This window comes from Thalassophryne amazonica, chromosome 17 (assembly GCF_902500255.1).
Source record: "Thalassophryne amazonica chromosome 17, fThaAma1.1, whole genome shotgun sequence".
NCBI classification, from domain to species: Eukaryota; Metazoa; Chordata; class Actinopteri; order Batrachoidiformes; family Batrachoididae; genus Thalassophryne; species Thalassophryne amazonica.
Genome location: NC_047119.1, coordinates 8709801 through 8734993, shown reverse-complemented (window position 1 = coordinate 8734993; position 25193 = coordinate 8709801). Strand labels below are relative to the sequence as shown.

The 25193-nt window shown below is 40.6% G+C and overlaps 1 protein-coding gene across 2 annotated transcripts in view; it reads left to right on the top strand.

The window, feature by feature from the left end:
• The window catches only part of akna (AT-hook transcription factor), an 82887-nt gene that overhangs the window by 23581 nt on the left and 34113 nt on the right, over positions 1-25193 (top strand). The window contains exons 3-10 of one of the 2 annotated variants that reach the window (XM_034192400.1): positions 411-1014; positions 4196-4457; positions 4633-4707; positions 8106-8253; positions 12783-12889; positions 14574-14633; positions 14714-14832; positions 19007-19178. In XM_034192400.1, coding sequence (XP_034048291.1) covers positions 411-1014; positions 4196-4457; positions 4633-4707; positions 8106-8253; positions 12783-12889; positions 14574-14633; positions 14714-14832; positions 19007-19178 — 1547 coding nt within the window. Of the gene's footprint in view, positions 1-410; positions 1015-4195; positions 4458-4632; positions 4708-8105; positions 8254-12782; positions 12890-14573; positions 14634-14713; positions 14833-19006; positions 19188-25193 lie in introns of both variants that reach the window. The other variant, XM_034192399.1, reaches the window with a different exon arrangement.

Here is a 25193-nt window from a genome sequence, read left to right as displayed (position 1 = left end):
TGGCTTTGGCAGATAGATGGTTATTTTGTAGATGTTGGAATAAATCAGTTGTCTGCTGAGTTGTTGCCATCCAACACCCAAGGCAGTTCCATGGTGTTGTGGATGCTGCAAAGTGCAGCACCAATGCATGCTCCCCTTAACTATTGAACTAGTCTGGTGTTGAATTAGACACAGATGCTTTTAGTCATACACCATCTCAACCTGCTCACCAAATATGGACACTGAAAGTGTTGCTGTTCTCCTTTTTCTGAAGTCTTCCACCATTTCCATAGTCTTCACCACTTCCAGTAGAAAGTGGTTAATCCCACACAACATGCCAAAGTTGCTTACCAGTAGTCTATACTTAGACTTATACTCACCATTGATGCATGTTTGTCCCATTTATTAATCACTGAATTGTTCTTTTGCAGATGATGACGTGATGTTTCAGACAGAAGAAGATGTGAAGCAGACCATGGAAGAGCAGGACAAAGACCTCCTCACTACGGTAGAAAGATATTGTAACATAACGGAGGACAGTGAATCTGAAGAGGAACAATGGGAGAGGAGTAATTGCAGAGAAAAGAAATGTGAAGTTATCAGCTCCACCCTTTTTCCGCACCTCCGTCATTTCACTGCTGAGGAGCTTGCTGAAGCACCAGGGATTTTGTCTGAATCATCTTTGGTCTTAGATTGCACAGAAAGCTTTACCGGGTCAAGCAGCAGCCAAATAAGTGACTTGTCCAGCACAGTCAAAAGGGACAAGAGAAGTCCCGGTTCCTCTCCTGGTCCTGAGCCACAAGATACATTTTCAGAAGAGCTGCTTGTTGGAACAAGAAATACTTGTCATGAGCAAGACAGTCCTTGTCAAAGCAGAATGAAGCAGGGCTCTCTTAAAGCCAAACATTCACAAACTCAGTCCCTTGGCAACGTCCGTACAGAATCTTCAAAATCTACCTGTCAGACTGCAAGTCTACAAAGTCCGCCAAGCTTGTGCAAAGCCAGAGCCAAAACTCTTGCTATGGATGAGTCCAGGTCAGAGCATTTCCCCTGAATGAATAGTTTGGTACCTTTTGTGTGTAACCTTCATCTACTTGTGGTTGCACCCCATTACCACCTCAATTAGTAGTGCCACTCCAATTAGAAGTGTCACCAACAAGCAATTTTGAATGTTATCCTATATTAAGTCCAACATCTATTGCCAACCCATTATTCATCCACAGTCATGCATTATAACAGTGCAATAAACAAGACATAGCTTTTAATAGTGCTTTTATTTTTTAGGTTAGAAGCTCATTTTAGGGTTTTACCTGAATAAAACCTGTCTTTAAAATAAAAAACAATAAAGTGTCTGTTTTTCAACCTACAATTAATGCATTTATACAACTTACTGATGAGCTTGGATGCACATTCCTGAACCATCCAGCAGGTGCCAGTGTTCGGCAGGTGGCAGCACAGCACTGTGGTGTCCTTTCCTTATGGATTCTGGACCAACATTTGAAAGGTTTTAAAAGGTTGTAGAACAGTGTTTTGAGTTTGCTGTGAGCAGTTTCTGGTACTGGTCAAAGGTTTTGTCGTTATCCCCATTTATATGTTCCACCCATCACTTAATTCCAGTCTTCCCATTCACCCTTCTGTTGTATTTTGCGTATTTTATTTGGCAGCGTAATGGCCATCATATTTTTCTTGACAGTTGAAAGCTTGTGCTGTTAGCTAATGTGAAGGTGGGCATCTCGCCAGCAGGTGGCATATGTGTCTGTGGGATATTATATAGTTTAAAGAAAGTTGCTTTTCATGTGATCTGTTGTATCAGTTCATTCAAATTTGAATTGGTTTCTTCTTATTATATGCTGCTTTAAGTTGGAGATGTTCAAGATGATGGCATTTATTTTATTTTATTTATTTATTTCATTTTTGCTTTCTTGTCTCCACAAGCTAACTAGCATGGTTTAACCCACTCGCTCTATTAGCTGTATAAGCCATGTTACCAGTGCAGTCTAATTTGCATGTCCATAGAATTTAAGAAAAGGGACAAAGAGCCATTTTAGGAAAATTGATATTAGTATCAGTCAGAATATTGCAGGCAGTTTGCTCTGTGTATTAGTGCAGCAGATAACTGAAACAATCCTTCAAATGGTGATACAAGCACCAAATTCGGCACAAATGCTCCTTAGACATTAGTCTTTTGAAATAACTGACTGGCCACTTGAATTTTCAATCGGAATTTTCAGTCATATTGAACACTATATCACATTTAATTTAATAGTAATTCATTAATCAGTTAAATTAATAAATGGAATTTTGACTGTGTTGAATGTTTGGTCTCCAAAGTAAAGGTCAAACAATGATGTCCATTGGATTCTGTGTGACATATATTACCCATAACTAAGCATGACACATGGTGCAAAGTATTCCTTTTTAAACCCCGTTAACTCAACCAATAATTTGCATAACTTTTTACCAAAATTGAGCAACTTTAAGTTTTGACCCTTTACAAACTGAAATTGACCTTTGTTGTCTTTTTTTTTTTTATAACTCCATAACATTCATTCATAGATACGAGGTCTGTCAATAAAGTATAGGTCTTTTTTATTTTTTTCAAAAACTATATGGATTTCATTCATATGTTTTTACATCAGACATGCTTGAACCCTCGTGCGCATGCGTGAGTTTTTCCACGCCTGTCGGTGACGTCATTCGCCTCCGCCACAGGAAAAACACCTCTGTTGGAAGCCTTAAGGACAAGTTGGAACATGTCCAGCTGTTAAACAATTTCTCATATACTCACTCCACTGAAAGCCATCAAAAGCCGCCTGGATTTTACAAATGGTTATCAACACGGAGGTGTTTTTCCTGTGCCGCCGCACCGCGCCGGCTGCGTCCTGACCCGTCCGCACGTCTTTCATTAAAAAAATCTCCTTTAACAGCGGAATATCCGGATAAAATGCTGAAACCGACTTCTTCTGAAACTTCTCTGTTCTCTCACGACGTCCTGGATCAATAGAGCCTGAAATGTGGAGGTTTTCAGCTTGAAACAGACTGACGACGGCGCCTGGGACCGCTGCGCGACGTCTCGCTCCGTGGGAAGTCCTTAAAGCGACAGTATCACCTCAAAATCTCTCATCAGCCGTTAAAATTTTCACGGAAAATCAGCTTAATTTTTCGAACCATGTCCACTTCGATGTGTCTCACAGGTTTAGAAAAAATTTTGATCAAACAAAGCGCCAGTCTCTCAACAACTTCTCAGACAAAGGAATTCCGACGAGGGGCTGGACGACTCCTCCCACAAGGAGTGCTCACAGACGAATGACGTCACCGACAGGCGTAGAAAAACTCACACATGCACACGCGGGTTCAAGCATGTCTGACGTAAAAATATATGAATGAAATCCATATAGTTTTTGAAAAAAATAAAAAGGACCTATACTTTATTGACAGCCCTCGTAGTCCAAACTATACCTTTTTGGAATCTTTATGTTCAGACAAATTATGCGGTATAGTTTTCGATATCATGGGAGCATTTGTAATGAATTTAATTAATTCTTCATTTGTCCCCTACCTTGCTGCCTATTGAAAAGTCAAATGGCTAATCCATTTTTCCAAAAGAGTAATGTCTAAGGAGTATTTGTGCTGAATTTGGTGCTTGTATCACCATTTGAAGGTTTCCTGTGTAAATATTCTGTTATCTGCTGCACTACAAGCCTGATCTTGTCAGATCTCATAAGCTAAGCAGTGCAGGGCCTGGTTAGTACTTGGATGGGAGACCTCTGCAGAACACCAGGGGCTGTGTGTGTTTCTTCAGGTAAAACTGGAGTTGTGTCAGGAAGGGAATCTGGTGTAAAACGTGTGTGAAAATACCAGTGTGCATCTGGCTGTGGCCGCTGCGGTGAACCTGGACAAACCGGAGTAGCTGAAAGAACAACAACAGTATCACAGTAATGTTGTTCTTGTTGTTTTGTTTGACAGAAGAAGATACTCTTATGAGTTCAAACTGAGAAAAAAGGTATTGTGTTTAGTTTTTATTTGCAAATGGAAAATCAAGTCCTTATTGAAGTTAGGAACAATTTTTTTGATAACAGGTTTGTTTCAGTTTCACATGCACAAAAAATTCTACAAAAAATTCAAGTTAAATGAAATATGTCTTTTCTAATCAGTAGTTTAGTTTTATAGGTTTGCATTAAAACAGACTAATGTATTAATTTCATTGACTTCACAGAAAACAATCTTTGAATTACTGCACACCCGACTACTCTCAAGTGGAACCCAGAGTTCGCCTCCCAAAAAATATTTACACACCCCCAAAGAGCAGATTTTGTTGGAGGAAGCGGTCTAACCCACCCTTGGCCTTAAACTGTACTGACAGTGTGACAGAGGAAGCACTGAGCGATGCTGATGGACCTCAGACTCCAGCAGATTCTGGTCCCACAGTATCTAATGAGCTCATCTTGCGCCAGGATGAGGACACGCTGCTCCTACAGGTACTGATGCACACACATCCTGACCTTTCACTGAACCTCAGACTCTACAGACCCCAGCAGAGAGCATTTTACACTGCTACAACTGATATGTGATTGTTAAATAAATATACTGAGATCTTTTCTCAGATTTGTGAATCAGGTCTGGAAGTATGAGCTGGTATTTTTCTCTCTGTAGGAGAACTACAACGCGCTGCTGATTAAGCATGCAGAGGCAGAGAACATCATTGATCAGCTGCGACTCGAAGCCAAGGTGCAGTTTTAAATCTGGACGTCAGATTGTAATTATTATTCACTGTTTCTTAGTGTGTAGTAGTGCTGCTGAGGTTTTAAAAATAGACGGATGACAGGCTCTTTGTTGGTTCTCACCTATACTAGGTCACTATAGCATCATCCAGCTAGGAGGAATCAACAATAACATTAACAAAAGAAGAACTGTTAAAACAGCATTATTTTCCAAATTGAACTCAATGTCACACTGCATGTAAACAGAAATTTCATTCCATTTTTCACTTTGAATTTTCAGCATATTTGTACAGTAGTGTTCAGAATAATAGTAGTGCTATGTGACTAAAAAGATTAATCCAGGTTTTGAGTATATTTCTTATTGTTACATGGGAAACAAGGTACCAGTAGATTCAGTAGATTCTCACAAATCCAACAAGACCAAGCATTCATGATATGCACACTCTTAAGGCTATGAAATTGGGCTATTAGAAAAAAAAAGTAGAAAAGGGGGTGTTCACAATAGTGTGGCATTCAGTCAGTGAGTTCGTCAATTTTGTGGAACAAACAGGTGTGAATCGCCTGTGAGAATCTACTGGTACCTTGTTTCCCATGTAGCAATAAGAAATATACTCAAAACCTGGATTAATCTTTTTGGTCACATAGCACTACTATTATTCTGAACACTACTGTATGTGATTATAGCTTAGTTCTTTTTTTTTAATTAAGTGATTTGCAGATTATTACTTAATATTTAACATTTGCAAAAGATGAGAGTGGAAAAAGAGCACTATTCATGAATGCACATAGCATGTTCATCTTATGATTATATCTTAATAAGGTAGTTTATATGGTAAAGAACACTTTTGATGGCATATAGCAGTCATACCCAAAACGTCAGAATGTGAGGGCCCACTTTGAATCTGAAAATCCTTTGAGGCCCACCCAAATGTTTACTTTATAATGTATACTTTATAAGTAGTTTGTCCAGTTATGGGCTCTGAAAATGGTGTGTAAAAATGTCTGCAATTTCTTAATTATCAATGTGATGTTTTTATTAAACCCCTTAAAAGTTAACTGTCTACCCTACTTCCATATCATGGTTGTTTAATTTAGACTCCATCGTGGCATATAGAGGCAAAATTCTAAAAACTCTCATTGTCCAATTACTTACGGACCAGACTGTATATCAAAAAGTCAGTGTTAAATTTTCTTTTTAACAGTTGATATAACACAAGAGGTTTTACACTCGAAGTACTGAAATGCCATATTTACTTCATCTAGTTAAATCAACTGGGCCTACAAAACGTAGTTGTTTAAATGGTAAAAAAATTGTAACAGTTTCACAATTTCCACTTATCCAGATCTGGGTCATGGTGGCAGCAGAGCAAACAGCTCATCCCACACTTCCCTATCCACAGCCAACTCCTATAACTCTTCCCAGGGAATCCCAAGGCATCCCCAAGCCAGCTGGGAAACATAATCTCTCCAGCATGTGCTGGGTCTTCTCTGGGGCCTCCTTCCAGTTGGATGTGCCTAGAAAACCTCCTTAGGGAGACGGCCAGGGAGCATCCTCACCATATGCCTGAGCCACCTCAATTGGCTCCTTTAAATGTGAAGAAGTAGCAGCTCTACTCTTAGTCCTTCCCGGATAATCAAGCTTTTCACCCTGTCCAGGAGTGTAAGCCCAGATACCAGACAGGGGGATCTCATTTCTGTTGCTTGTATCCACAGTCTTATTCTTTCAGTTATTACCCAAAGGTCATGACCATAGGTGAGGACAGGAGTGTAAATCGACTAGTAAATTGAGAGTCTCAACTTCCAGCTCAACTCCTTCTTTACATCGATACCACGATAGTCCGGTACAATGTCAGACACCACCCCAATCTGTCTATTGATCTCCAATTTACCCCCACTCATGAACTTCTCAGGGTCTTCTCCACTTGGGGCAGTAACTCTCCCCTGACTCAGAGAGCACAATCCACCGTTTTCCAACAGAGAATCATGGTCTCAGATTTGGAGGTGCTGTTTCTCATCCCAACCACTTCATACTTGGCCTCAAACCTGCTCAGTGTGCATCGGTGGCCACCGCCTGATGAAGCCAACAGAATCACATCATCTTTAAAAATCAGAGATGAAAACTGGACACCCTGCAATTGCTGACTGCACTTTAAAATCCTGTTCATGAACATCACAAACAGGATTGGTGACAAGGGGCAACCCTGGTGGAGTCCAACTCCCATCAGAAGGCATATGACCAGGTCCCTTGGGGTATCCTGTGTGGGGTATTGCGGGAGTATGGGTTGCCGGATTCACTGCAGTGTGTGATCTGGTGTCTACATGACCAGAATAGGAGCTGTGACTGCATTCTCTGCATTGTAACAATTTGTTACAATTAACTGTATATTATTTTCCCCATTTAAACAAACACATTTTGTGGATATTACATTAAATAAATATTGCATTAATTTTTTGGAGTGTATTGATGCCTTCCAGTCATTTGCAAATGTCATCTTTTCAGGAGTGTTCCAGTATTTTATAGATGATAGGGTTATCCTGTATGTTTCATGTTTCTGCCCTGTTATGGTTCCTGTTATGGTTATGTCCCCTTTCGACTCACCCCTAGACTTTGATGGGTCTCACGGCCAACCCCCTGATTCCACGGTGGTCATTTTACAGGCCTCCTGACCTTCCTCCGGACATTTTTCTGGTTTTTACTTGGACACACTGTAAACGTTTTGACCCGCTTACCAACTTTTGTCAGCCACACAGTTCCTGCTCTGTCTCCGCTGTGGATCCTGCTGGGTCACACGATTGCCCTTCTGACGGTGTTTTTTCCCTTTGATGGCTATATGGCCACCTGGTCCTTGACCTCTTTGTTATGGGTGGGTTCGGTGCCTTCTCATTGGTCTCCTGTTTGGTAGTTCTCCAAAAAGATTAGTCCTGTGAATGTTCCATTTTGGCGGCGTTCGTCCTTGACCCAAAATACATAAGCATACCAAACGTCAAAAGTCAGCTGTCCCCAGTTTGCCAGTGATTGAAGTTGCATGCATGCAGGGATGCAGAGCTTTTTGTCTTTTCTGCATTCTGCCGCAAGCAGGTGCTTTTATTTTTACACACCCAGAAACAGAGACGGTAGTGGAAGACATCAATCGCATTACACTTCTCACTCATGGTAACGGCAACATGACACTTAACTAAACTGACTAAACCAATTGAACTACAAAAACACAATAAATCAATAACACTAACAACACTGTTAAACTAACATGAACCTACATAAGCATACCAAATTGCAAATGTCAGCTCTCCCTAGTTTCTCCATGATCAAAGCCATACACACGCGCACACGCATACACGCACACAGAAGCCACTTGGCTATTATAATATAGATGATACACGTGTTTATTTTTGATGTTTTTACAGGTGAACCTGCACTCAAACCCTCCAGTACCCAACTTCTCCGTGCAATTAGCACTGACCCAGCAGGGATCAAAAGTCATGACACTGGATTTTCCTCAGTCACAGAGGGCAGATGTCAACTGTTCAAGTTCTCTTCATTCAAATGGACATGGTATTTATTTGTTTTGATTTTTGATCAGTTTTTACCCTGCACCCCAACAGTAGGACAGGTTATTGTTATCGCTCAAATTGTATCTCTGTCTGTGTACAGAATAACTCAGAAATGTGTGAGCAGAATTTCACCAACTTTATAAGAAGGTTCCACAGGTGAGTTCAGTTGAAGATTAAGGTCCTAATAAATATTGTCCCAAAAATGGATATTCTATAATATGTCTGCAACTAGTAGGGCTAGAGAGCCTATACATGCATTCATTTTCTGCTGCTTATCTGGGCCGGTGTCACAGACTGAATGGTACCCCCCTAAAAATTGGTCCGCCCTGCCTCCACTGTGCATGCGTCATTTTGGGCCACTGCAGCTCTTCACCCAAAGTAATCAAATGGGTTAATGGCATATTAACCATCAAATGACAAGGTAAAACCTGATAAATCATTCTAAAGTCAGTTTTATGCAGAAACGAGGCCGTTTTAAGCAGAAACCCCGTGATGCTTTGAAATGACTGACAAACAGTGAATGCATCAGCTAGCAGCTCAATGTAGTCGTGGCACTGATCGCTTCATCCGTCTTTTATGATGAAATAATGCTGAATGTATGTGGAAATGGTTGTTGTACAAAAGCTTCAGATATCTGTCGCTGAGACAGATGATGACTGGAGCGCAGTTTGAAGCAGAAACGAGGTGATAATCTGTGAACCGCGGTTCATGACGCATGCACAGTGAAGGCAGACCAATTTTTTTATGGGGGACCGTTCAGTCGGCGACACCGGGTTGTGGTGGCAGCTCATCCCACACTTCCCTATTCTTGGTCAAGTCCTGTAACTCTTCCTGTGGGATCCTGAGTCGTTCCCAAACCAGCTGGGAAATATAATCTCTCCAGTATGCCATGGATCTTCCCTGGACCTTCTTCCCAGTTGGACATGCCTGGAAGACGTCTCTATGGAGATGACCAGGGGCACCCTCCCCAGATGCCCGAACCACCTCAGCTGGCTCCTTTTGATGCAAAGAAACAGCAGGTCAATTCTGAGTCCCTCCCAGATAGTCAAGCGTCCACCTTGTTTGGGAGTGAAAGCCCAGATTCCAGATGGGGGAATCTTATTTCCCCTGCTTGAATCCGCTACCTTTTTCTTTCAGTCATTACACAGAGTTCATGACCACAGGTGAGGATAGGAGTGTGTCCAGTTGTTGACCTCAGAGTTGCATCTCTTCTTTTTGTGGTTGATGTGGTTCTGTGGTACTGTGGTACTTATCAAAGTTCTCAACAACATTCACCTAAATAATGATGCGTCCAAAATCACTGTTTTGTTTTTGTTAGACCTCAGCGCAGCCTTTGATACTGTAGATCATAGCATATTGCTTGACAGATTAGAAAAGTGGGTAGGACTCACTGGTACTGTTTTAAATTGGTTCAAATCCTACCTTCAAGACAGGGAGTATTATGTCTCAATTGGTGATTATAAATCAGATAAAACAAGGATAACGTGTGGGGTTCCTCAAGGGTCCATTCTTGAGCCACTTTTGTTTAATGTCTATATGTTGCCCATAGCTAAAATTATGGAAGATTACAATATTTTGTATCATACATATGCAGATGATACTCAACTTTATATTTCAGTATCATCCCAAGACCTAAGTCCCCTACAATCATTAAATTAATGTATAAGTCATATCAATGAGTGGATGTGTCAGAATTTTCTTCAGCTTAATTCAAATAAGACTGAAGTGATAGGCTCTGGCCCCAAAAATGAAAGGTCAAAGGTTATGACTTACCTTGACTCTATCTCACTAACTGCCACAAACCAAGCCAGAAATCTTGGTGTCATTATTGATTCTGACCTAACATTTGACAATCACTTAAAAGCTATCACTAAGTCTGCTTATTACCATCTAAAAAATATAGCACGAATTAAACATCTACTGTCTCAACAAGATATCAGAAAACTTATTCATGCTTTCATTTTTAGCAGGCTTGATTATTGTAATGGTGTTTTCACAGGCCTTAGTAAAAAATCATTGGGACAGCTTCAGCAAATTCAAAACGCTGCAGCAAGAGTTCTTACAAATACCAGAAAATTCGATCACATTTCACCAGTCCTCAAAAATTTGCACTGGCTTCCTGTGAGTCATAGGAAAGATTTTAAAATATTATTGGTATATAAAGCGTTAAATGGTCTCGCACCAAAGTATATACTAGATATGTTGATTCCTTGTGCGACGCCCAGAGTCCTCAGGTCATCTGGGACAGGTTTACTGTGTGTCCCTAGAATTCGAACTATACACAGTGAGGCAGCCTTTAGTTTTTATGGTCCTCATTTATGGAACAAACTACCTGAACATCTGAGGTCTGCCCAAACAGTTAGTCTATTTAAATCTGGGCTTAAGACATTGTTATTCCATGCTGCCTTTCTATAACTTATTAAATATTGTATTATTTATATATATATATATATATATATATATACACATTTCCTTTTATTGTAATTCAAATGTCTTGTTTTTAATGTTCTTAATCCTGTAATGTTAAGGTGTTTTTGTTTTTAATCTTGTGAAGCACTTTGAGTTGCTTTGTGCATGAAAGGTGCTATATAAATAAATTTGCCTTTGCCTTTGCCTTCTGTTGGCTTCATCAGGATGTGACCTCCGATGCGCACTGAGCAGGTTTGAGGCCGAAAATGATGGATTGTCCCCTTTGGGTCAGGGGAGAGTTATTGCCCCAAGTGGAGGAGTTTAAATATCTCTTACTCTGGAGTGGGGTTCGAGAGACTATATAAGCTTATATCTATTAGTAAATAAGTTGGTATTTAGACAATGACAGAGTTTTTGTGTAATTTTGTCTGTATGTACCATCACAATGGATTTTAAATAAAACAGTCAATATGTGCTTGCAGTATAGGTTGTTAGCTTTAATTCAAGGTGTTTTTAGAAAAATATTGCATTAACCATTTGAGGAAGTATTCGTATGCATAGTTCCTTCATTTTTAGAGCATGCAAGTAATTGGACATGAGAATTATAAAAAGTATTCCAAATACAAATCATCACTTATACATCTAGTTTTCTTTAGATGAGTCGGGGATAAATGAACATTTCCAAATTACTGAATATGTCCTAGGTGTTGGGAAGGTGTCGTGACACGGACCCACAACAGGGGGCGTTAATGAATGGACAATGGATAAGCCAAAAAGTAACAATGTTGTGAATCGCACAACGAAATACAGACAATGACAGAGAATGTGGATCGTCAATCATACACAAGGTGACGTCTGGGCAGGCTCGAAGATAGAAGACGTCTGGCAAGAGAAGAGCCGGATCCCACACAGCTTCCACCGCCAACGGATCTGAAGAACACCGGAGCCGCCAAGCCCTGCGCCCCAGGTGGCCACTGTCTTCAGCAGTCAGACCCGGTACTGCTGGCAGAAACAGTAACAGTTAATGGTGGGTGTGTGAATACACACCCAGCAATCTTTCAGTGCTTAATTCCTCCAGGAGGGAAAACCTCCACCTCCAGTAACACACTCGTACAGCTCCTGGAAAACCGCTTATCTGGTTGGAGTGTGAGGCGAAGCCGTCGCAGTCCACACCAAATGCCAATGCAGCAGATAAGGATACATCGCAGGAAAACGGCTGTAAATGAGATCAGACTTTTGTTTGTCAACGATGCAGCAGAGAAGTTACCTGAATAGTAGCTGATTTCTCGGCGGGGAGGTGGAGTTGCAGTCCGGCTTTTATGGAGGATGTGGTTGATGAGTGACAGCTGGTGTTGATGATGTGTGACAGCTGTCACTCCCAGTAGTTCCAACGCCCTCTTGTGCTTGAAGCCCACACTCCATGCAGGGCGCCATCTGGTGGTGGTGGGCCAGCAGTACCTCCTCTTCAGCGGCCCACACAACACTAGGGTTCATTTACGTCAATTATTAAGAAATACAAACATGGTAAATCTGTCTGGAGTAGGGAGCGCTCAAAAACAGTTACTATGCAAGAAGACTAGTCAGGCAAGTTACCCAGGCAGCCAGGGAATGGTAAACATTTGGCTGTTGCATCACCAGTCATAGCTTCAGGAAAGAGTAGAGCAGAGAAAGATTTTAAAACAAGAAAAAAGATCAAATCTAGAATAAAGTCTCCCATGTGCCTTCTGGCAGACTGTAGCTGAAATTTCAACTCTTCTTTTTAAGATCTCACAAGGCACTCTTGCTGTGACCAAAATACATAAAAAGATCATTGTTATGATGGTCACATCTTCTGTTTGTTGATGGACATCAAAACTGTAATCTGAAATTTTTTTAATACTGTGTCCAGTCTCATGTTCCGTTGTTTTGTAGCTGCTGAAGCTCATATTAAGTCATCACAGCTGTGGGTGGCTGCTACTCGGTCGACACTGTAAACCGATATACAGAATGTGGCATCATTACACTAATGACTACAGCAGTATAATGTAGCACAGGATATTGCAGTCTCAGTGTTTTATAAGGCAAAGTATTTTTTTTTATGATGATTTTATATTTCTCTGTGGCTGTCTGTCAAATCAACAGGAAACTCCCCATCTTATCCTCCTTCATCTGCGTCCATCCATTCCAGATGTTTGGATGAACACATGGGACAGAATCTGTGCAAACAGATCACCACATTTGTCTTGCAGGTAACTGATTTATAATTCTTAAAACACAAGGCTAGTTTTGCAGTTTTCTTTGTCATCATTAGGGGTCCAAGCCCATCGGGGAGGGGGACAGTGGTTGCAAAGCAACGCTGTTAAGGGGACGCCCATTTGCTCCAAGATAGTTTTTTCACAAATTTGTAGAACTGACTTTTTAAGATGCATCCCAGACCGTTGCTCTGATCAACACCAAACTTTTCACACAGTCTGCTGCACCTCAGAAGCTTAGCTTATTAAAATGATGGACCTTAATCTACCTGAGAAATAAAGGAGGAACTTCTTGTTAGAAACACGGGACACAGGAAGTTGGACTTCTTTTCATAATGGTAACTCCGATCTGCACTAAACTCATGTGGCTGATGCAGAATAGTACAGAGAGGGAGCCTGAATAAATTAGATTCACTGAACACTAGGGGCCGCCATCAATCTCAAAAGTTTATATTAAAAAATAGGCTAATTGGATAATCTTGGGACAGGTCTTACTTGAAATATATAAGTTCATGATGATTGTTGAAAAGGTTGTGGCTTATTGGCTTTTTAATTACAAAAGTGAGCATGGTTGTCATATTAAAAAAAAATATTCAGCCCAATCACCTCTGACCTTTATGTGCACCATAAAGACAATATTTCTATCAGTGTTGTAGTTATTTGTTAGAGCACTTAGTTGACCAGATATAAAGGAAAATTAGATTTTGAATGTTGATTAAATATAGACTGGCAGACTGCATTACAGCACAGTTATCTGCATGCACAAAACTTCATGTGCATGGTGGGAGAAAAGGCTGTGATTCAGTGTACATATGGGAAAAGAATGGACCTCTTAGTTACATTTAGTCCTCTTGATGGCAAAGATGGCATGACAGTGCCATCGACTATCATCTTGCAGCTGCATCGTTATGAGTCACGTGGGCCTTGCAGGGGCTCGGGTGGGGGTCCGCGTACGGGGCTTGTCCGCTGTGTATACCTGCTGGCAGGTCTAGTTTTGATTATTATTGTTTTTAAATCATGTAAATTGAGCAAATGTTTATTATACACATTAGATTTCTTACTTTTTCTGTTACCAGTCGGACGTGGCTATTCTTTAATAATTTTTGGATTATGATCATGTGATACATGATGAAGTTTACATTCTTTTGGGATACTATACCAATCTATCTGTAGATCTTATTCCATTGTTCCACCAACACGTCCCCTCACCGTTGTCCAAATATACTTCAAAATTTAAAGAAATCTAGTCTGGGATAAGTCCAGTGTTTTCATTCTGGAAAACTTAGACCTAGCTCCCAATTTTGAAAAAAGCATTTTACATTTATTATTATAAATATTTCTTACTCGTTTTTGTTTAACTTTCAAACCATGTTTAGTGTACATTAGTTCATTAGTTCTTGAGACACTCTGTTAGTAAATGATCAAAGCACACAAAAGCCTCTGGCAAGAACATTACCACCTTGGAGGGTAAAATTAAAATGATTCTCTTGCTGGGTTTGTGTCTACAAATTGGTGCCAAATTGGTGTTTGTTGAGTGACTCTCTGTTGTTTGGATTTAAATACATACAGGATTGAGTTAACATGTTTTTATTTGTTTTTTCCAGGCTTTCAAAGATAAACCATTTTAAATCTGTGATTCAAGTTTATTATAGTGTTGAACTGCTCCTCTTTTTCCATCTAGCTGCAGGATTTTGATAACCTCATACAAAGCGGGAAACTTAAAGCTTCGGAACAGTTGGAGGTAACAACCACAAACTGACAGTTTAAGTCTTTAATCTGTTAACACAATTACTTCATTAAAGACCCAATGTTCTCCTCCAGTGTTTGACACAGCTCGAGCAGAAGCTGGACTCTTTAAAGAACAAATACCTGTCAACCAGGAATGAGCACAGATACTTCCAGCAACGAGGAGGACAAATCAGCCAGTTTGACCCCAACCGGTAAGTGTCATTAGTAAAACTGCTAATTTTTTGATGAAATGTAATTTGCAGTTGAACAGTGTAAAGTTGATGCTTAAACTCCACAAATTGTTCTCCTTTCTTTGTACATATTTGTAGCTTTTGTTATGCAGTATGAGCCTCCGTTTCAGCTGTTTGGCGAGAACGCCAACTGTCCAAACACTTTCCACTGTATCTCCAAGTCCTGTTGGACAAAGTGAACCAAATTTGGCACATGGGTGGCTCCAATAAGAAAAACAGTCACAGTAGCAGCAGTAGTTGCTTATTAAATAGGTCACAAGGTCAGTTACTGCAACTTGGTGTTGTTGCTCATAGATAATATATTACTTGAGTACAGTTGAAGGCATTTTCCGTTCAGGAGAAAAGTTCTGCTCTTGTAGAAATAAATATCATTCTCTGCATGGCTCTTTGTAGAGGGTTTCATCCACTTTTGGTTTCTCTTTGCAGCCACACCACTCTGAGCACACCTGATCCCATCAGATCTCAGACGTGAAGCAGAGTAGGTCTTGATTAGTACAACCCCTGGCAATAATTGTGGAATCACCGGCCTCGGAGGATGTTCATTCAGTTGTTTAATTTTGTAGAAAAAAGCAGATCACAGACATGACACAAAACTAAAGTCATTTCAAATGGCAACTTCCTGGCTTTAAGAAACACTATAAGAAATCAGGAAAAAAAATTGTGGCAGTCAGTAACGGTTACTTTTTTAGACCAACCAGAGGGAAAAAAATATGGAATCACTCAATTCTGAGGAAAAAAATGATGGAATCATGAAAAACAAAAGAATGCTCCAACACATCACTAGTATTTTGTTGCACCACCTCTGGCTTTTATAACAGCTTGCAGTCTCTGAGGCATGGACTTAATGAGTGACAAATAGTACTCTTCATCAATCTGGCTCCAACTTTCTCTGATTGCTGTTGCCAGAACAGCTTTGCAGGTTGGAGCCTTGTCATGGACCATTTTCTTCAACTTCCACCAAAGATTTTCAATTGGATTAAGATCCGGACTATTTGCAGGCCATGACATTGACCCTATGTGTCTTTTTGCAAAACTAACACCTGCATCAAATCAGATCTGCTCGTTAGTCTGCATCTAAAAAGGAGTGATCACACCTTGGAGAGCTGTTGCACCAAGTGGACTGACATGAATCATGGCTCCAACACGAGAGATGTCAATTGAAACAAAGGAGAGGATTATCAAACTCTTAACAGAGGGTAAATCATCACGCAATGTTGCAAAAGATGTTGTTGTTCACAGTCAGCTGTGTCTAAACTCTGGACCAAATACAAACAACATGGGAAGGTTGTTAAAGGCAAACATACTGGTAGACCAAGGAAGACATCAAAGCGTCAAGACAGAAAACTTAAAGCAATATGTCTCAAAAATCGAAAATGCACAACAAAACAAATGAGGAACGAATGGGAGGAAACTGGAGTCAATGTCTGTGACCGAACTGTAAGAAACCGCCTAAAGGAAATGGGATTTACATACAGAAAAGCTAAACGAAAGCCATCATTAACACCTAAACAGAAAAAAACAAGGTTACAATGGGCTAAGGAAAAGCAATCGTGGACTGTGGATGACTGGATGAAAGTCATATTCAGTGATGAATCTTGAATCTGCATTGGGCAAGGTGATGATGCTGGAACTTTTGTTTGGTGCCGTTCCAATGAGATTTATAAAGATGACTGCCTGAAGAGAACATGTAAATTTCCACAGTCATTGATGATCTGCGGCTGCATGTCAGGTAAAGGCACTGGGGAGATGGCTGTCATTACATCATCAATAAATGCACAAGTTTACGTTGATATTTTGGACACTTTTCTTATCCCATCAATTGAAAGGATGTTTGGGGATGATGAAATCATTTTTCAAGATGATAATGCATCTTGCCATAGAGCAAAAACTGTGAAAACATTCCTTGCAAAAAGACACATAGGGTCTATGTCATGGCCTGCAAATAGTCCAGATCTTAATCCAATTGAAAATCTTTGGTGGAAGTTGAAGAAAATGGTCCATGACAAGGCTCCAACCTACAAAGCTGATCTGGCAACAGCAATCAGAGAAAGTTGGAGCCAGATTGATGAAGAGTACTGTTTGTCACTCATTAAGTCCATGCCTCAGAGACTGCAAGCTGTTATAAAAGCCAGAGGTGGTGCAACAAAATACTAGTGATGTGTTGGAGTGTTCTTTTGTTTTTCATGATTCCATAATTTTTTCCTCAGAATTGAGTGATTCCATATTTTTTCCCTCTGCTTGGTCTAAAAAAGTAACCGTTACTGACTGCCACAATTTTTTTTCCTGATTTCTTATAGTGTTTCTTAAAGCCAGAAAGTTGACATTTGAAATGACTTCAGTTTTGTGTCTTGTCTGTGATCTGCTTTTTTTCTACAAAATTAAACAACTGAATGAACATCCTCCGAGGCCGGTGATTCCATAATTTTTGCCAGGGGGTGTAGTTTACTGGGAGACCTCTTGGAAGTTGTCTCAGGAAGAGCATCCAGCATATCCCAATGCTAATGCCAAATCCCAATGCTAACCGCTGTAGTGACCCTGAGCAACTAGCGGTCATTTGAAAGCGAAAGAAAGAAGCAAAGAAACAAACAAAAAAAACCCCTGTAGCAGAATTTATAAATCAACTCTCGACTAAGTTGACTTTGAATGGAAAAAGTAGATCAGAGGGGTTAATAGCCATTCTTGATACTTACAAAGATAATTGTAACAAGTAGTATGTGTTGCATTTTGTGCCTGCGGACCATATATTCCAGATAAATTGCACCAGAGTATTCACACCTGTCCTCAAATGTATCATAAAGAGGAAAAAATCATATATAAGTAGCATTTATTTTTGAAACATGGTGGTACTACTTCATGCAACAAGAAGAAAAATGAATTTAATTGGCACATTATTTTTTTATAATGCAAACACCATATAAGTCAGCAGAAGCTAGCAGGCTATTTACTGTTATTGTAGAGGCACAGAAGTCTCAGAGTAAATTCCTACTTGTACCCATTGAACAGATGATCATAGTTGAGATAAACATGCAGTGTAATTAAACATTTGAACATGATGTATTCCTAATGCAAACACCACATTAGTGAGCAGAAGCTCGCAGGCTAATCAAAGTTATTGTACCAGGCACAAAAAAATCAGACTAAACTGTCTCTTGTGGCCACTGAACAGATGAAAATAACTGTTTAGTGACTCTTTATGAAGGCATTTATACAACATAATAGTCTTAACTCAGTTTAGACCAGGGGTGGCCAAGTTCGGTCCTCAAGAGCCACCTTCCTGACATTCTTAGTTGTCTCCCTGCTCCAACACACCTGAATCCAATGAAAGGTTCATTAAAAGTCTGCTAACGAGTCTATTATGTTGTACAAATGCCTTCATAAAGACTGTCCTGCTAATTGCTGCTCTTGTTATCTCACACATTCCACACAAGTGGAGTTGTGAGTAGTATGAAAGTTATATTCCTTGTTTTTGTTCAATTTTTCAGTTTCATTTTTTTTTTCATTTATATAGTGCCAAATCACAACAGAGTTGCCTCAAAGTGCTTCACACAGGTAAGGTCTAACCTTACCAACCCCCAGAGCAACAGTGGTAAGGAAAAGCTCCCTCTGAGGAAGAAACCTCAAGCAGACCAAACTCAAAGGGGTAACCCTCTGCTTGGGCCATGATACAAACATAAATTACAGAACAATTCACAGAACAATTCACGGACAAATATACAAGAAATGCTATTGTTGCACAGCAGGCTCTTAAAATGCAGGACCACGTTCAAGAACGTGGTCTTGCATTTTAAGAGCCTGATTTATTAAATTCACTCATTCTCTAAGACACAGCGCATCTTTTGCATTCAAATCTTTTTCTTGTACAGTAACTGGCATCAAGCCTAATGGTGCATTACTGCCACCTGCTGCTTCAGAGTGTGAATCACAGCAACTCATTTCGTATACAGGAGCAGCTTGTCACAAATGTAGAAGGTGCCATCCTGTGGCCATAGAAGATAATGCATAACTTATTTTATAAATTGCTTCGGAATATAAGCATCAAACCCCTCAAACTAGTAAAAAAAGGAGGTGGTGGAACATGACTTATAGGCAGCACAATATTGTATACATTTTCTGTTTTGGTATATGTCTGTGTCAGGGAGCTGGAGAGTCTCCTCGTTCAGTATCAAGTTCATTTGGATGAGCTGAAGGATCCGTTGGGGCAGATTACACAGGACCACCCCACTTGTGCAGTGTCTTCCTCGCCACCTCCTGTCCTCTCTCCGGTTTCAGTCTCCACCAGCGTGGGAGAACTCCTGCCTCATCCACAGGTGTTATCAGTACGAATGTGTTGGGTATTTTCTCCTCCAAACATTTTTAAAACCTTTAACAAGACAAACAGAGTCAAGAAACACCAGTGAGACAGAAAATCAAATATTACGCGCGGAGTGCGGCCAGGCTGTACACCAAAGCTACACTAAAGTCTGGCCTGCTTTTCCGCTCTTTTTATTAAGAGACGCCCTCATCACATAAACAAGAAACTTGTCCTAAGGGTGGGGGTAATGACGCAAGACAAGTTTCTTCCCATAACATAAACGCATACGTCAAGTGCAGCTGTAAGGAAGAACACTTCAGGTCAGCACATCTCGTTCGTCTGTTGCAGGTATCAGCTGTTCTGCATCTGCCTGAAGTGTCCTGTCTTCCACACTCCTTCACACTAAACACCACATCACAATAGTCAAAACGTTCTCTTGCTCCCAGTCGTTAGAGGCTGCGAAAACAAAGTTATGTTATAACAATAAGTACATCCAGTCCTTCATTCCCAGCTCAGATTGACCCCAGAGTGCTAAAACAAAATTGAATTCTCAGGATTGAATTATGACAGGTGCAAAACAGCACATCTCCGTTCTCATGAGAAAGAAGACAAATGTACAAACGTTTAACAGTGATAACATATATACAAAATCTTTAACATTCCCCTCCTGTTTATCGCCTGTTAAACATACAGTAGGCATCACTCAGCTTAGCACTTCTTTTTGAGATTTTCACTAAGAGGTTCATCATGGTATGTTTTCTCTATAGGCTTACACCCCAGAGGTGATGTCATCATTGTCACCATCATCGGTGTCTGGGTCATCATACTTCCATTGGTCTGGGTACAGGTCAGGAGAGCCATCGTCCTCCTTGTCGTCATCTGTCCCCAGAAGTGGATATGATGCTGGACCCCCTCCTGGTCCTGGACTTATTGCTGTGGTTATCATTCTATTTACAAGGCCTCGGAGACATGGAATACAACAACATCCACACAATGTTAGAATTGCAGCAAATACTGCTATAGACACTAATAGTGAAGAAATCAAAGACCTCCATTTTCCCATCCCTTCCAGCCACCAATCCCAGCCTTCGGTGTTTACTCCACTGTGCTCTTTCATCTTCCTGTTCAACGTCCTCAGCCCGTCAATGGCTTGAGTGAGACTGCCGTCTGCAGCCGTGTTGTTGGGAATGAATGTGCAGCATTGTTCTCCGAACATGGCACAAACACCTCCTTTCTCTGCCAACAACATATCCAGAGCAATGCGATTCTGGAAGGCCATAAGGGACGTGGCTTCTAACTGTGAATGGACAGCCTTAAATCCTTCCTCAGTCCAATTTCCTAATTTCTGTACATTGTAGTGGATGTAGTTTATTCTGTCCACGTTTTTATTAATTGAGCACCACCAACAGATGGAAGATTCGAATCCAGCTGCTATTTGATTAACCAGTTTATACTCGTCAGGCACTCCCCTGGGGACTCCTATTGCGTCAATATATGTTGGATTTCCCACTCCTTTCCAATCTCTTTTCACTCTATGTCTGGCTACGTCTTTCTGCCAATCTTCAGGAATAAGAGAGGCTGCATATGTCGTAACGTCTTCAGGGGTCATGGGTATGGCTTCAACTGGTAACAATAATGATATTAATGCACAATAACCTGACACATTTCGTGGCAGTCTGTCAAAGATTCTGTTATCCCCACACCACCACCATACGTCACTCCTCCCGACAGGTTTGAATGTGGGAGTACTATGGACCACATTCTTACACCAGGCGGTGTGGTTTAAGCTACCCAAAGTCTTACTTGTCCCTGTCAAGTGTACACATGTATGGTTAGCATGCCCAACTTTGCTTGAGAATAAAGGTTTAATCTTAGTCAATTTGGTCACTGGATAGATCTTGTCCCACTTAAAACATTTGTTGTTTGCCGCAATGTATGTCTGTGTCATAGCAGTCAGTAGACAGTCTTTGGGTAATGCTGCCGGTATTACCTGTAATATAGGTCTGGGTCCCATACACACAACACAGTCCTTCTTTGCTGCTAGTCCTGCTTGTTCTGCCATTAAAAGCCAATTGTTATTTTGTCCACTAATTCCTGTAGTTACTAGGAACCAGTCATCTGCCTTCATGTCTTTTGTGCCTTGTACAGACACCCCCTTTGCTTGTATGGGCACCCCCTTTGACGTACTTAAGTCGGTCAATATTGGTTGCTGTACTCTATCTGTTTCACAGAGGAAGAAATGGAAATACGGATCTTTTCCTTGTTTGTATACCCAAAGGAGGAACAACCAACAGTCTCCCTCTATATCAGGTGGAAATATGGTTCCTTTTTCTGTGGTATTCACCACTATAGACAGCTTATCATCTGTTTGATACATTTTGAGACTTTGACTCTGGTACTTAGCCCACTCGGTTTGTGCCCATCTTGGTGTCCATCTACTCCATTCATCGGCTACCAACGTTTCCCATCTCCTATCTTGTTGATCGTTGGTCATATACCATGAGAAACTATTTCCGTAATTAGTCCCTCTGTCACCATCCGGCATTCCATGGATAAGAGCACTATATGGTACAGAGATGATCACAGAAGTATTTCTAGGAATGCAGGCCTGTACACCAAATCGGTATGCATTATTCCCATCACAGCTATGTACTGTGGCATTGATTATCGGACTGGGGTCTTTGTTACTTCTTTTTGGTCTCTGCAATCTGCGGATGTGATCCGTATTATCATGTCCCGTGCTCATGGCTTTTAATAATAATACCAATTCAAAAAAAGAAAAGTAGCATAACAAGGACTGTCCGTGGGGTCCAGAAACCCCCTTTCTTTTTATCTTTTTCTTTCGCCATTTCTGCACACTACAGCACACCTATGTTCAGAACAGTGGCTTCTTAATGTCTTCTGCTAGCTTTCGTGTCTAACCTGGATCTTAACACCAAGCTCACACACTATTACTAGTCTTGTCCTACTGTTCTTACTGTTTGTCTGTGTCTGCAGAAATGACTTTCTTACAGTGAGTTAAATGAATCCATGTACTTCTTTCCCCAATTTTCAAAGCTGTGGGTGTTGTGAGTAGTACTTGATAGGGCCCTTCCCATTTAGGTGAATGCCAGTGTTTTCTCTTGATGCTTCTTATCAACACCCAGTCTCCAGGTACCACTTTAGGGTCCTCCTGTGGAGAAATGGGATCATCAGTGTTTGGAACTCTCCCTTGTTGTCCTTCTAACATTTTTCTCATGTAATCCGCCAAATTGGCTTCCTCAGGTACATCCCAAATTTGTCCATAATATGGCAATCGATATTTTCTGCCAAACAATGTTTCATACGGTGTCAACCCCATGGTACTAGTTATGTTTATATACATTTTTACCAAATCTACACAATGTGTCCATGGTCTGCCTGTTTCCTCCATTGTCTTTCTAAGTCTGTTTTTTACTGTTCCATTCATCCTTTCCACTAATCCGGCGCTTTGTGGATGATAAGCACAATGATTTTTGAGATTAACCTGTAGTGCTTCTCCTACGTATTGCACTATTGCATTAACAAAATGCGCTCCGTTATCTGAATAGACTGTTTCTGGTATTCCAAATCGTGGGATGATGTCTTTGCATAATGCTTTAGCCACTGTAAGTGAATCTGCATGTTTTGTAGGGAACAATTCTACCCATTTTGAGAAGGCATCAATTATGACTAAACAAAATTCCTTCCCTTCATGTTTACTCAGCTGTATATAATCCATATGAATCACTTGAAAGGGATATTGTGGTGTTGGAAATTTACCTCTTTGGGGTCTCAAATTGCCTTGTGAGTTGTGTTTTGCACATATCATGCATGCTCTACAATGCTGTTTTGCATATGCATCGAACCCATAAAGACAAAAAATAGATTGCAATTGCGATATCATACCCCCTGATGAGACATGCGTCACGCCATGGCTCATAATAGCTGCCCATTTAAACATATTTTTTGGCAATATGGGTTTCTTTTGTGGTCATACGTACAAGTCATTTGCATACGTAGCGCCTTTAGCTATCCACATTTGTTTTTCTCTGTCTGTTGCCTGCTGTTGCATGTCAGCAAGCAGTGTACGACCTATATACAAATCTGGAGTTGTTTCCTGTATAACAAAAATAGAAGAAGCTGCTGCTGCCTCTTTTGCTACTCTGTCAGCAAAATCATTTCCTTTTGAAACACTGTCAGAGCCTTTAGTGTGAGCCGCACATTTGCATATAGCAATTTGTTGAGGCAACTTCACAGCTTGCAGTAGGGCAGTTAGGAGAGTGGCATGAGTCACTGGCTTTCCAGATGATGTCACCATTCCACGCTCTTCCCACAGTTTTGCAAACACATGCACTGTGCTGAAAGCGTACTGGCTGTCTGTATAAATTGATACGGCCGTACCTTGAAACAGATAGCAAGCTGCAGTTAAAGCAACTAATTCAGCTGCTTGTGCTGAAAATGACGATGGCAATGAAGCAGAATCTAATACTTCTGAATTTGTGACGACAGCATATCCAGATTGTGTTTGTCCATAAGCATTTTTGGTGGAAGAACCATCCACATACACGATTGTACTGTTTGGGATGGGTGTGTCCCGGAGGTCTGGGCGTGCTTTTGTACAAACTGTTGCTACATCAAGACAATTGTGCGGCTCACCATCCTCAGGTAAAGGTATCAATGTGGAGGGATTCAATGTTGTACATCGCTCTATCGTAAGGTGTGGTTGTGATAATAGCAAGGACATGCACGAAAGATGTCTTGCTGGGGACAAAAGGCTCATGTTTGTCTGCAACAAAAGTGCAGAGACTGCATGTGGAACTTTCAATGTCAACTGATGGAATAGAACAACATTACTGCTACTTTGAACAGCCATAGAGGCCGCAACAACAGCCTGTACGCATGGTGGTAAAGCACTTGCTACTGCATCCAATTTAGATGAGTAGTAGGCAACTGGCCTCAATTTTGAGCCATACACTTGAACCAAAACACTAGTCATGAACTTATTCTTACAATCAACTGTTTGAGTAAATGGTTTACTATAATCTGGTAGTGCCAAAACTGTGGATGACACTAATGTTTGTTTTACTTTTACAAAGGCTTCCTCAGCTTCTTTGTTCCATTCCAACACGGTTGACATTGAAATATCATCTTTGTACATCAAATCAGAAAGTGGACTAGTCAACTCTGCATAGCAAGGAATCCATGCCCTGCAGTAATTTGTTAATCCAAGAAATGACATCATCTGCTTTTTGGTTTGTGGTTTTGGAGCGTGCAAAATTGCTTCCTTCCTATCAGACAGGATCGTGCGCCCTGTGGCTGATAACTCATGTCCTAAATATTTTACTTTATCCCTACACAACTGAACTTTGTTTCTACTCACTCTGTGGCCATTGTCAAATAAGAAACATAATAATGCTACTGTGTCAGTTATGCAGTTTTCTCGTGTGTCAGAGGCAATCAAAATGTCATCAACATACACTAATAGTTGGCTATCTGCCGGTGGAACGAAATTGGCTAAACATGCTGACATGACTTGAGAATAAATAGTTGGACTTTCTGCGTAACCCTGCGGTAATCTGGTGAATGTATATCGTTGTCCTTTAAAGGTAAAAGCAAACCAGAATTGACTATCTGGATGTACTGGCACAGAGAAAAATGCATTACTTATGTCAATTACTGAGAAACTATTAGAATTTGGTCTCAGCGAATTTAACAAGGTGTGTGGATCCGGGACACATGGTGCTCTTTTAATCACAGCAGCATTTACTGCCTGCAGATCTTGAATCATTCTCCACCCCACTGAGGGCGGAGCCTTTTTCACAGGAAATATGGGTGTGTTACATGGTGAATCTGGACATGGCACTATTACTCCTGCTGTTAATAAATCCTCTATTACTGGCCTGATTCCTTCAATTGCATCAGGTTTCAATGGATACTGTCTTACACATGGTCTGTATTCTGTTTTTGGCCTTATAACTACAGGTTGTGCATTTTTAATCAGTCCTACGTCTGAAGGACCTGTTGTCCACAA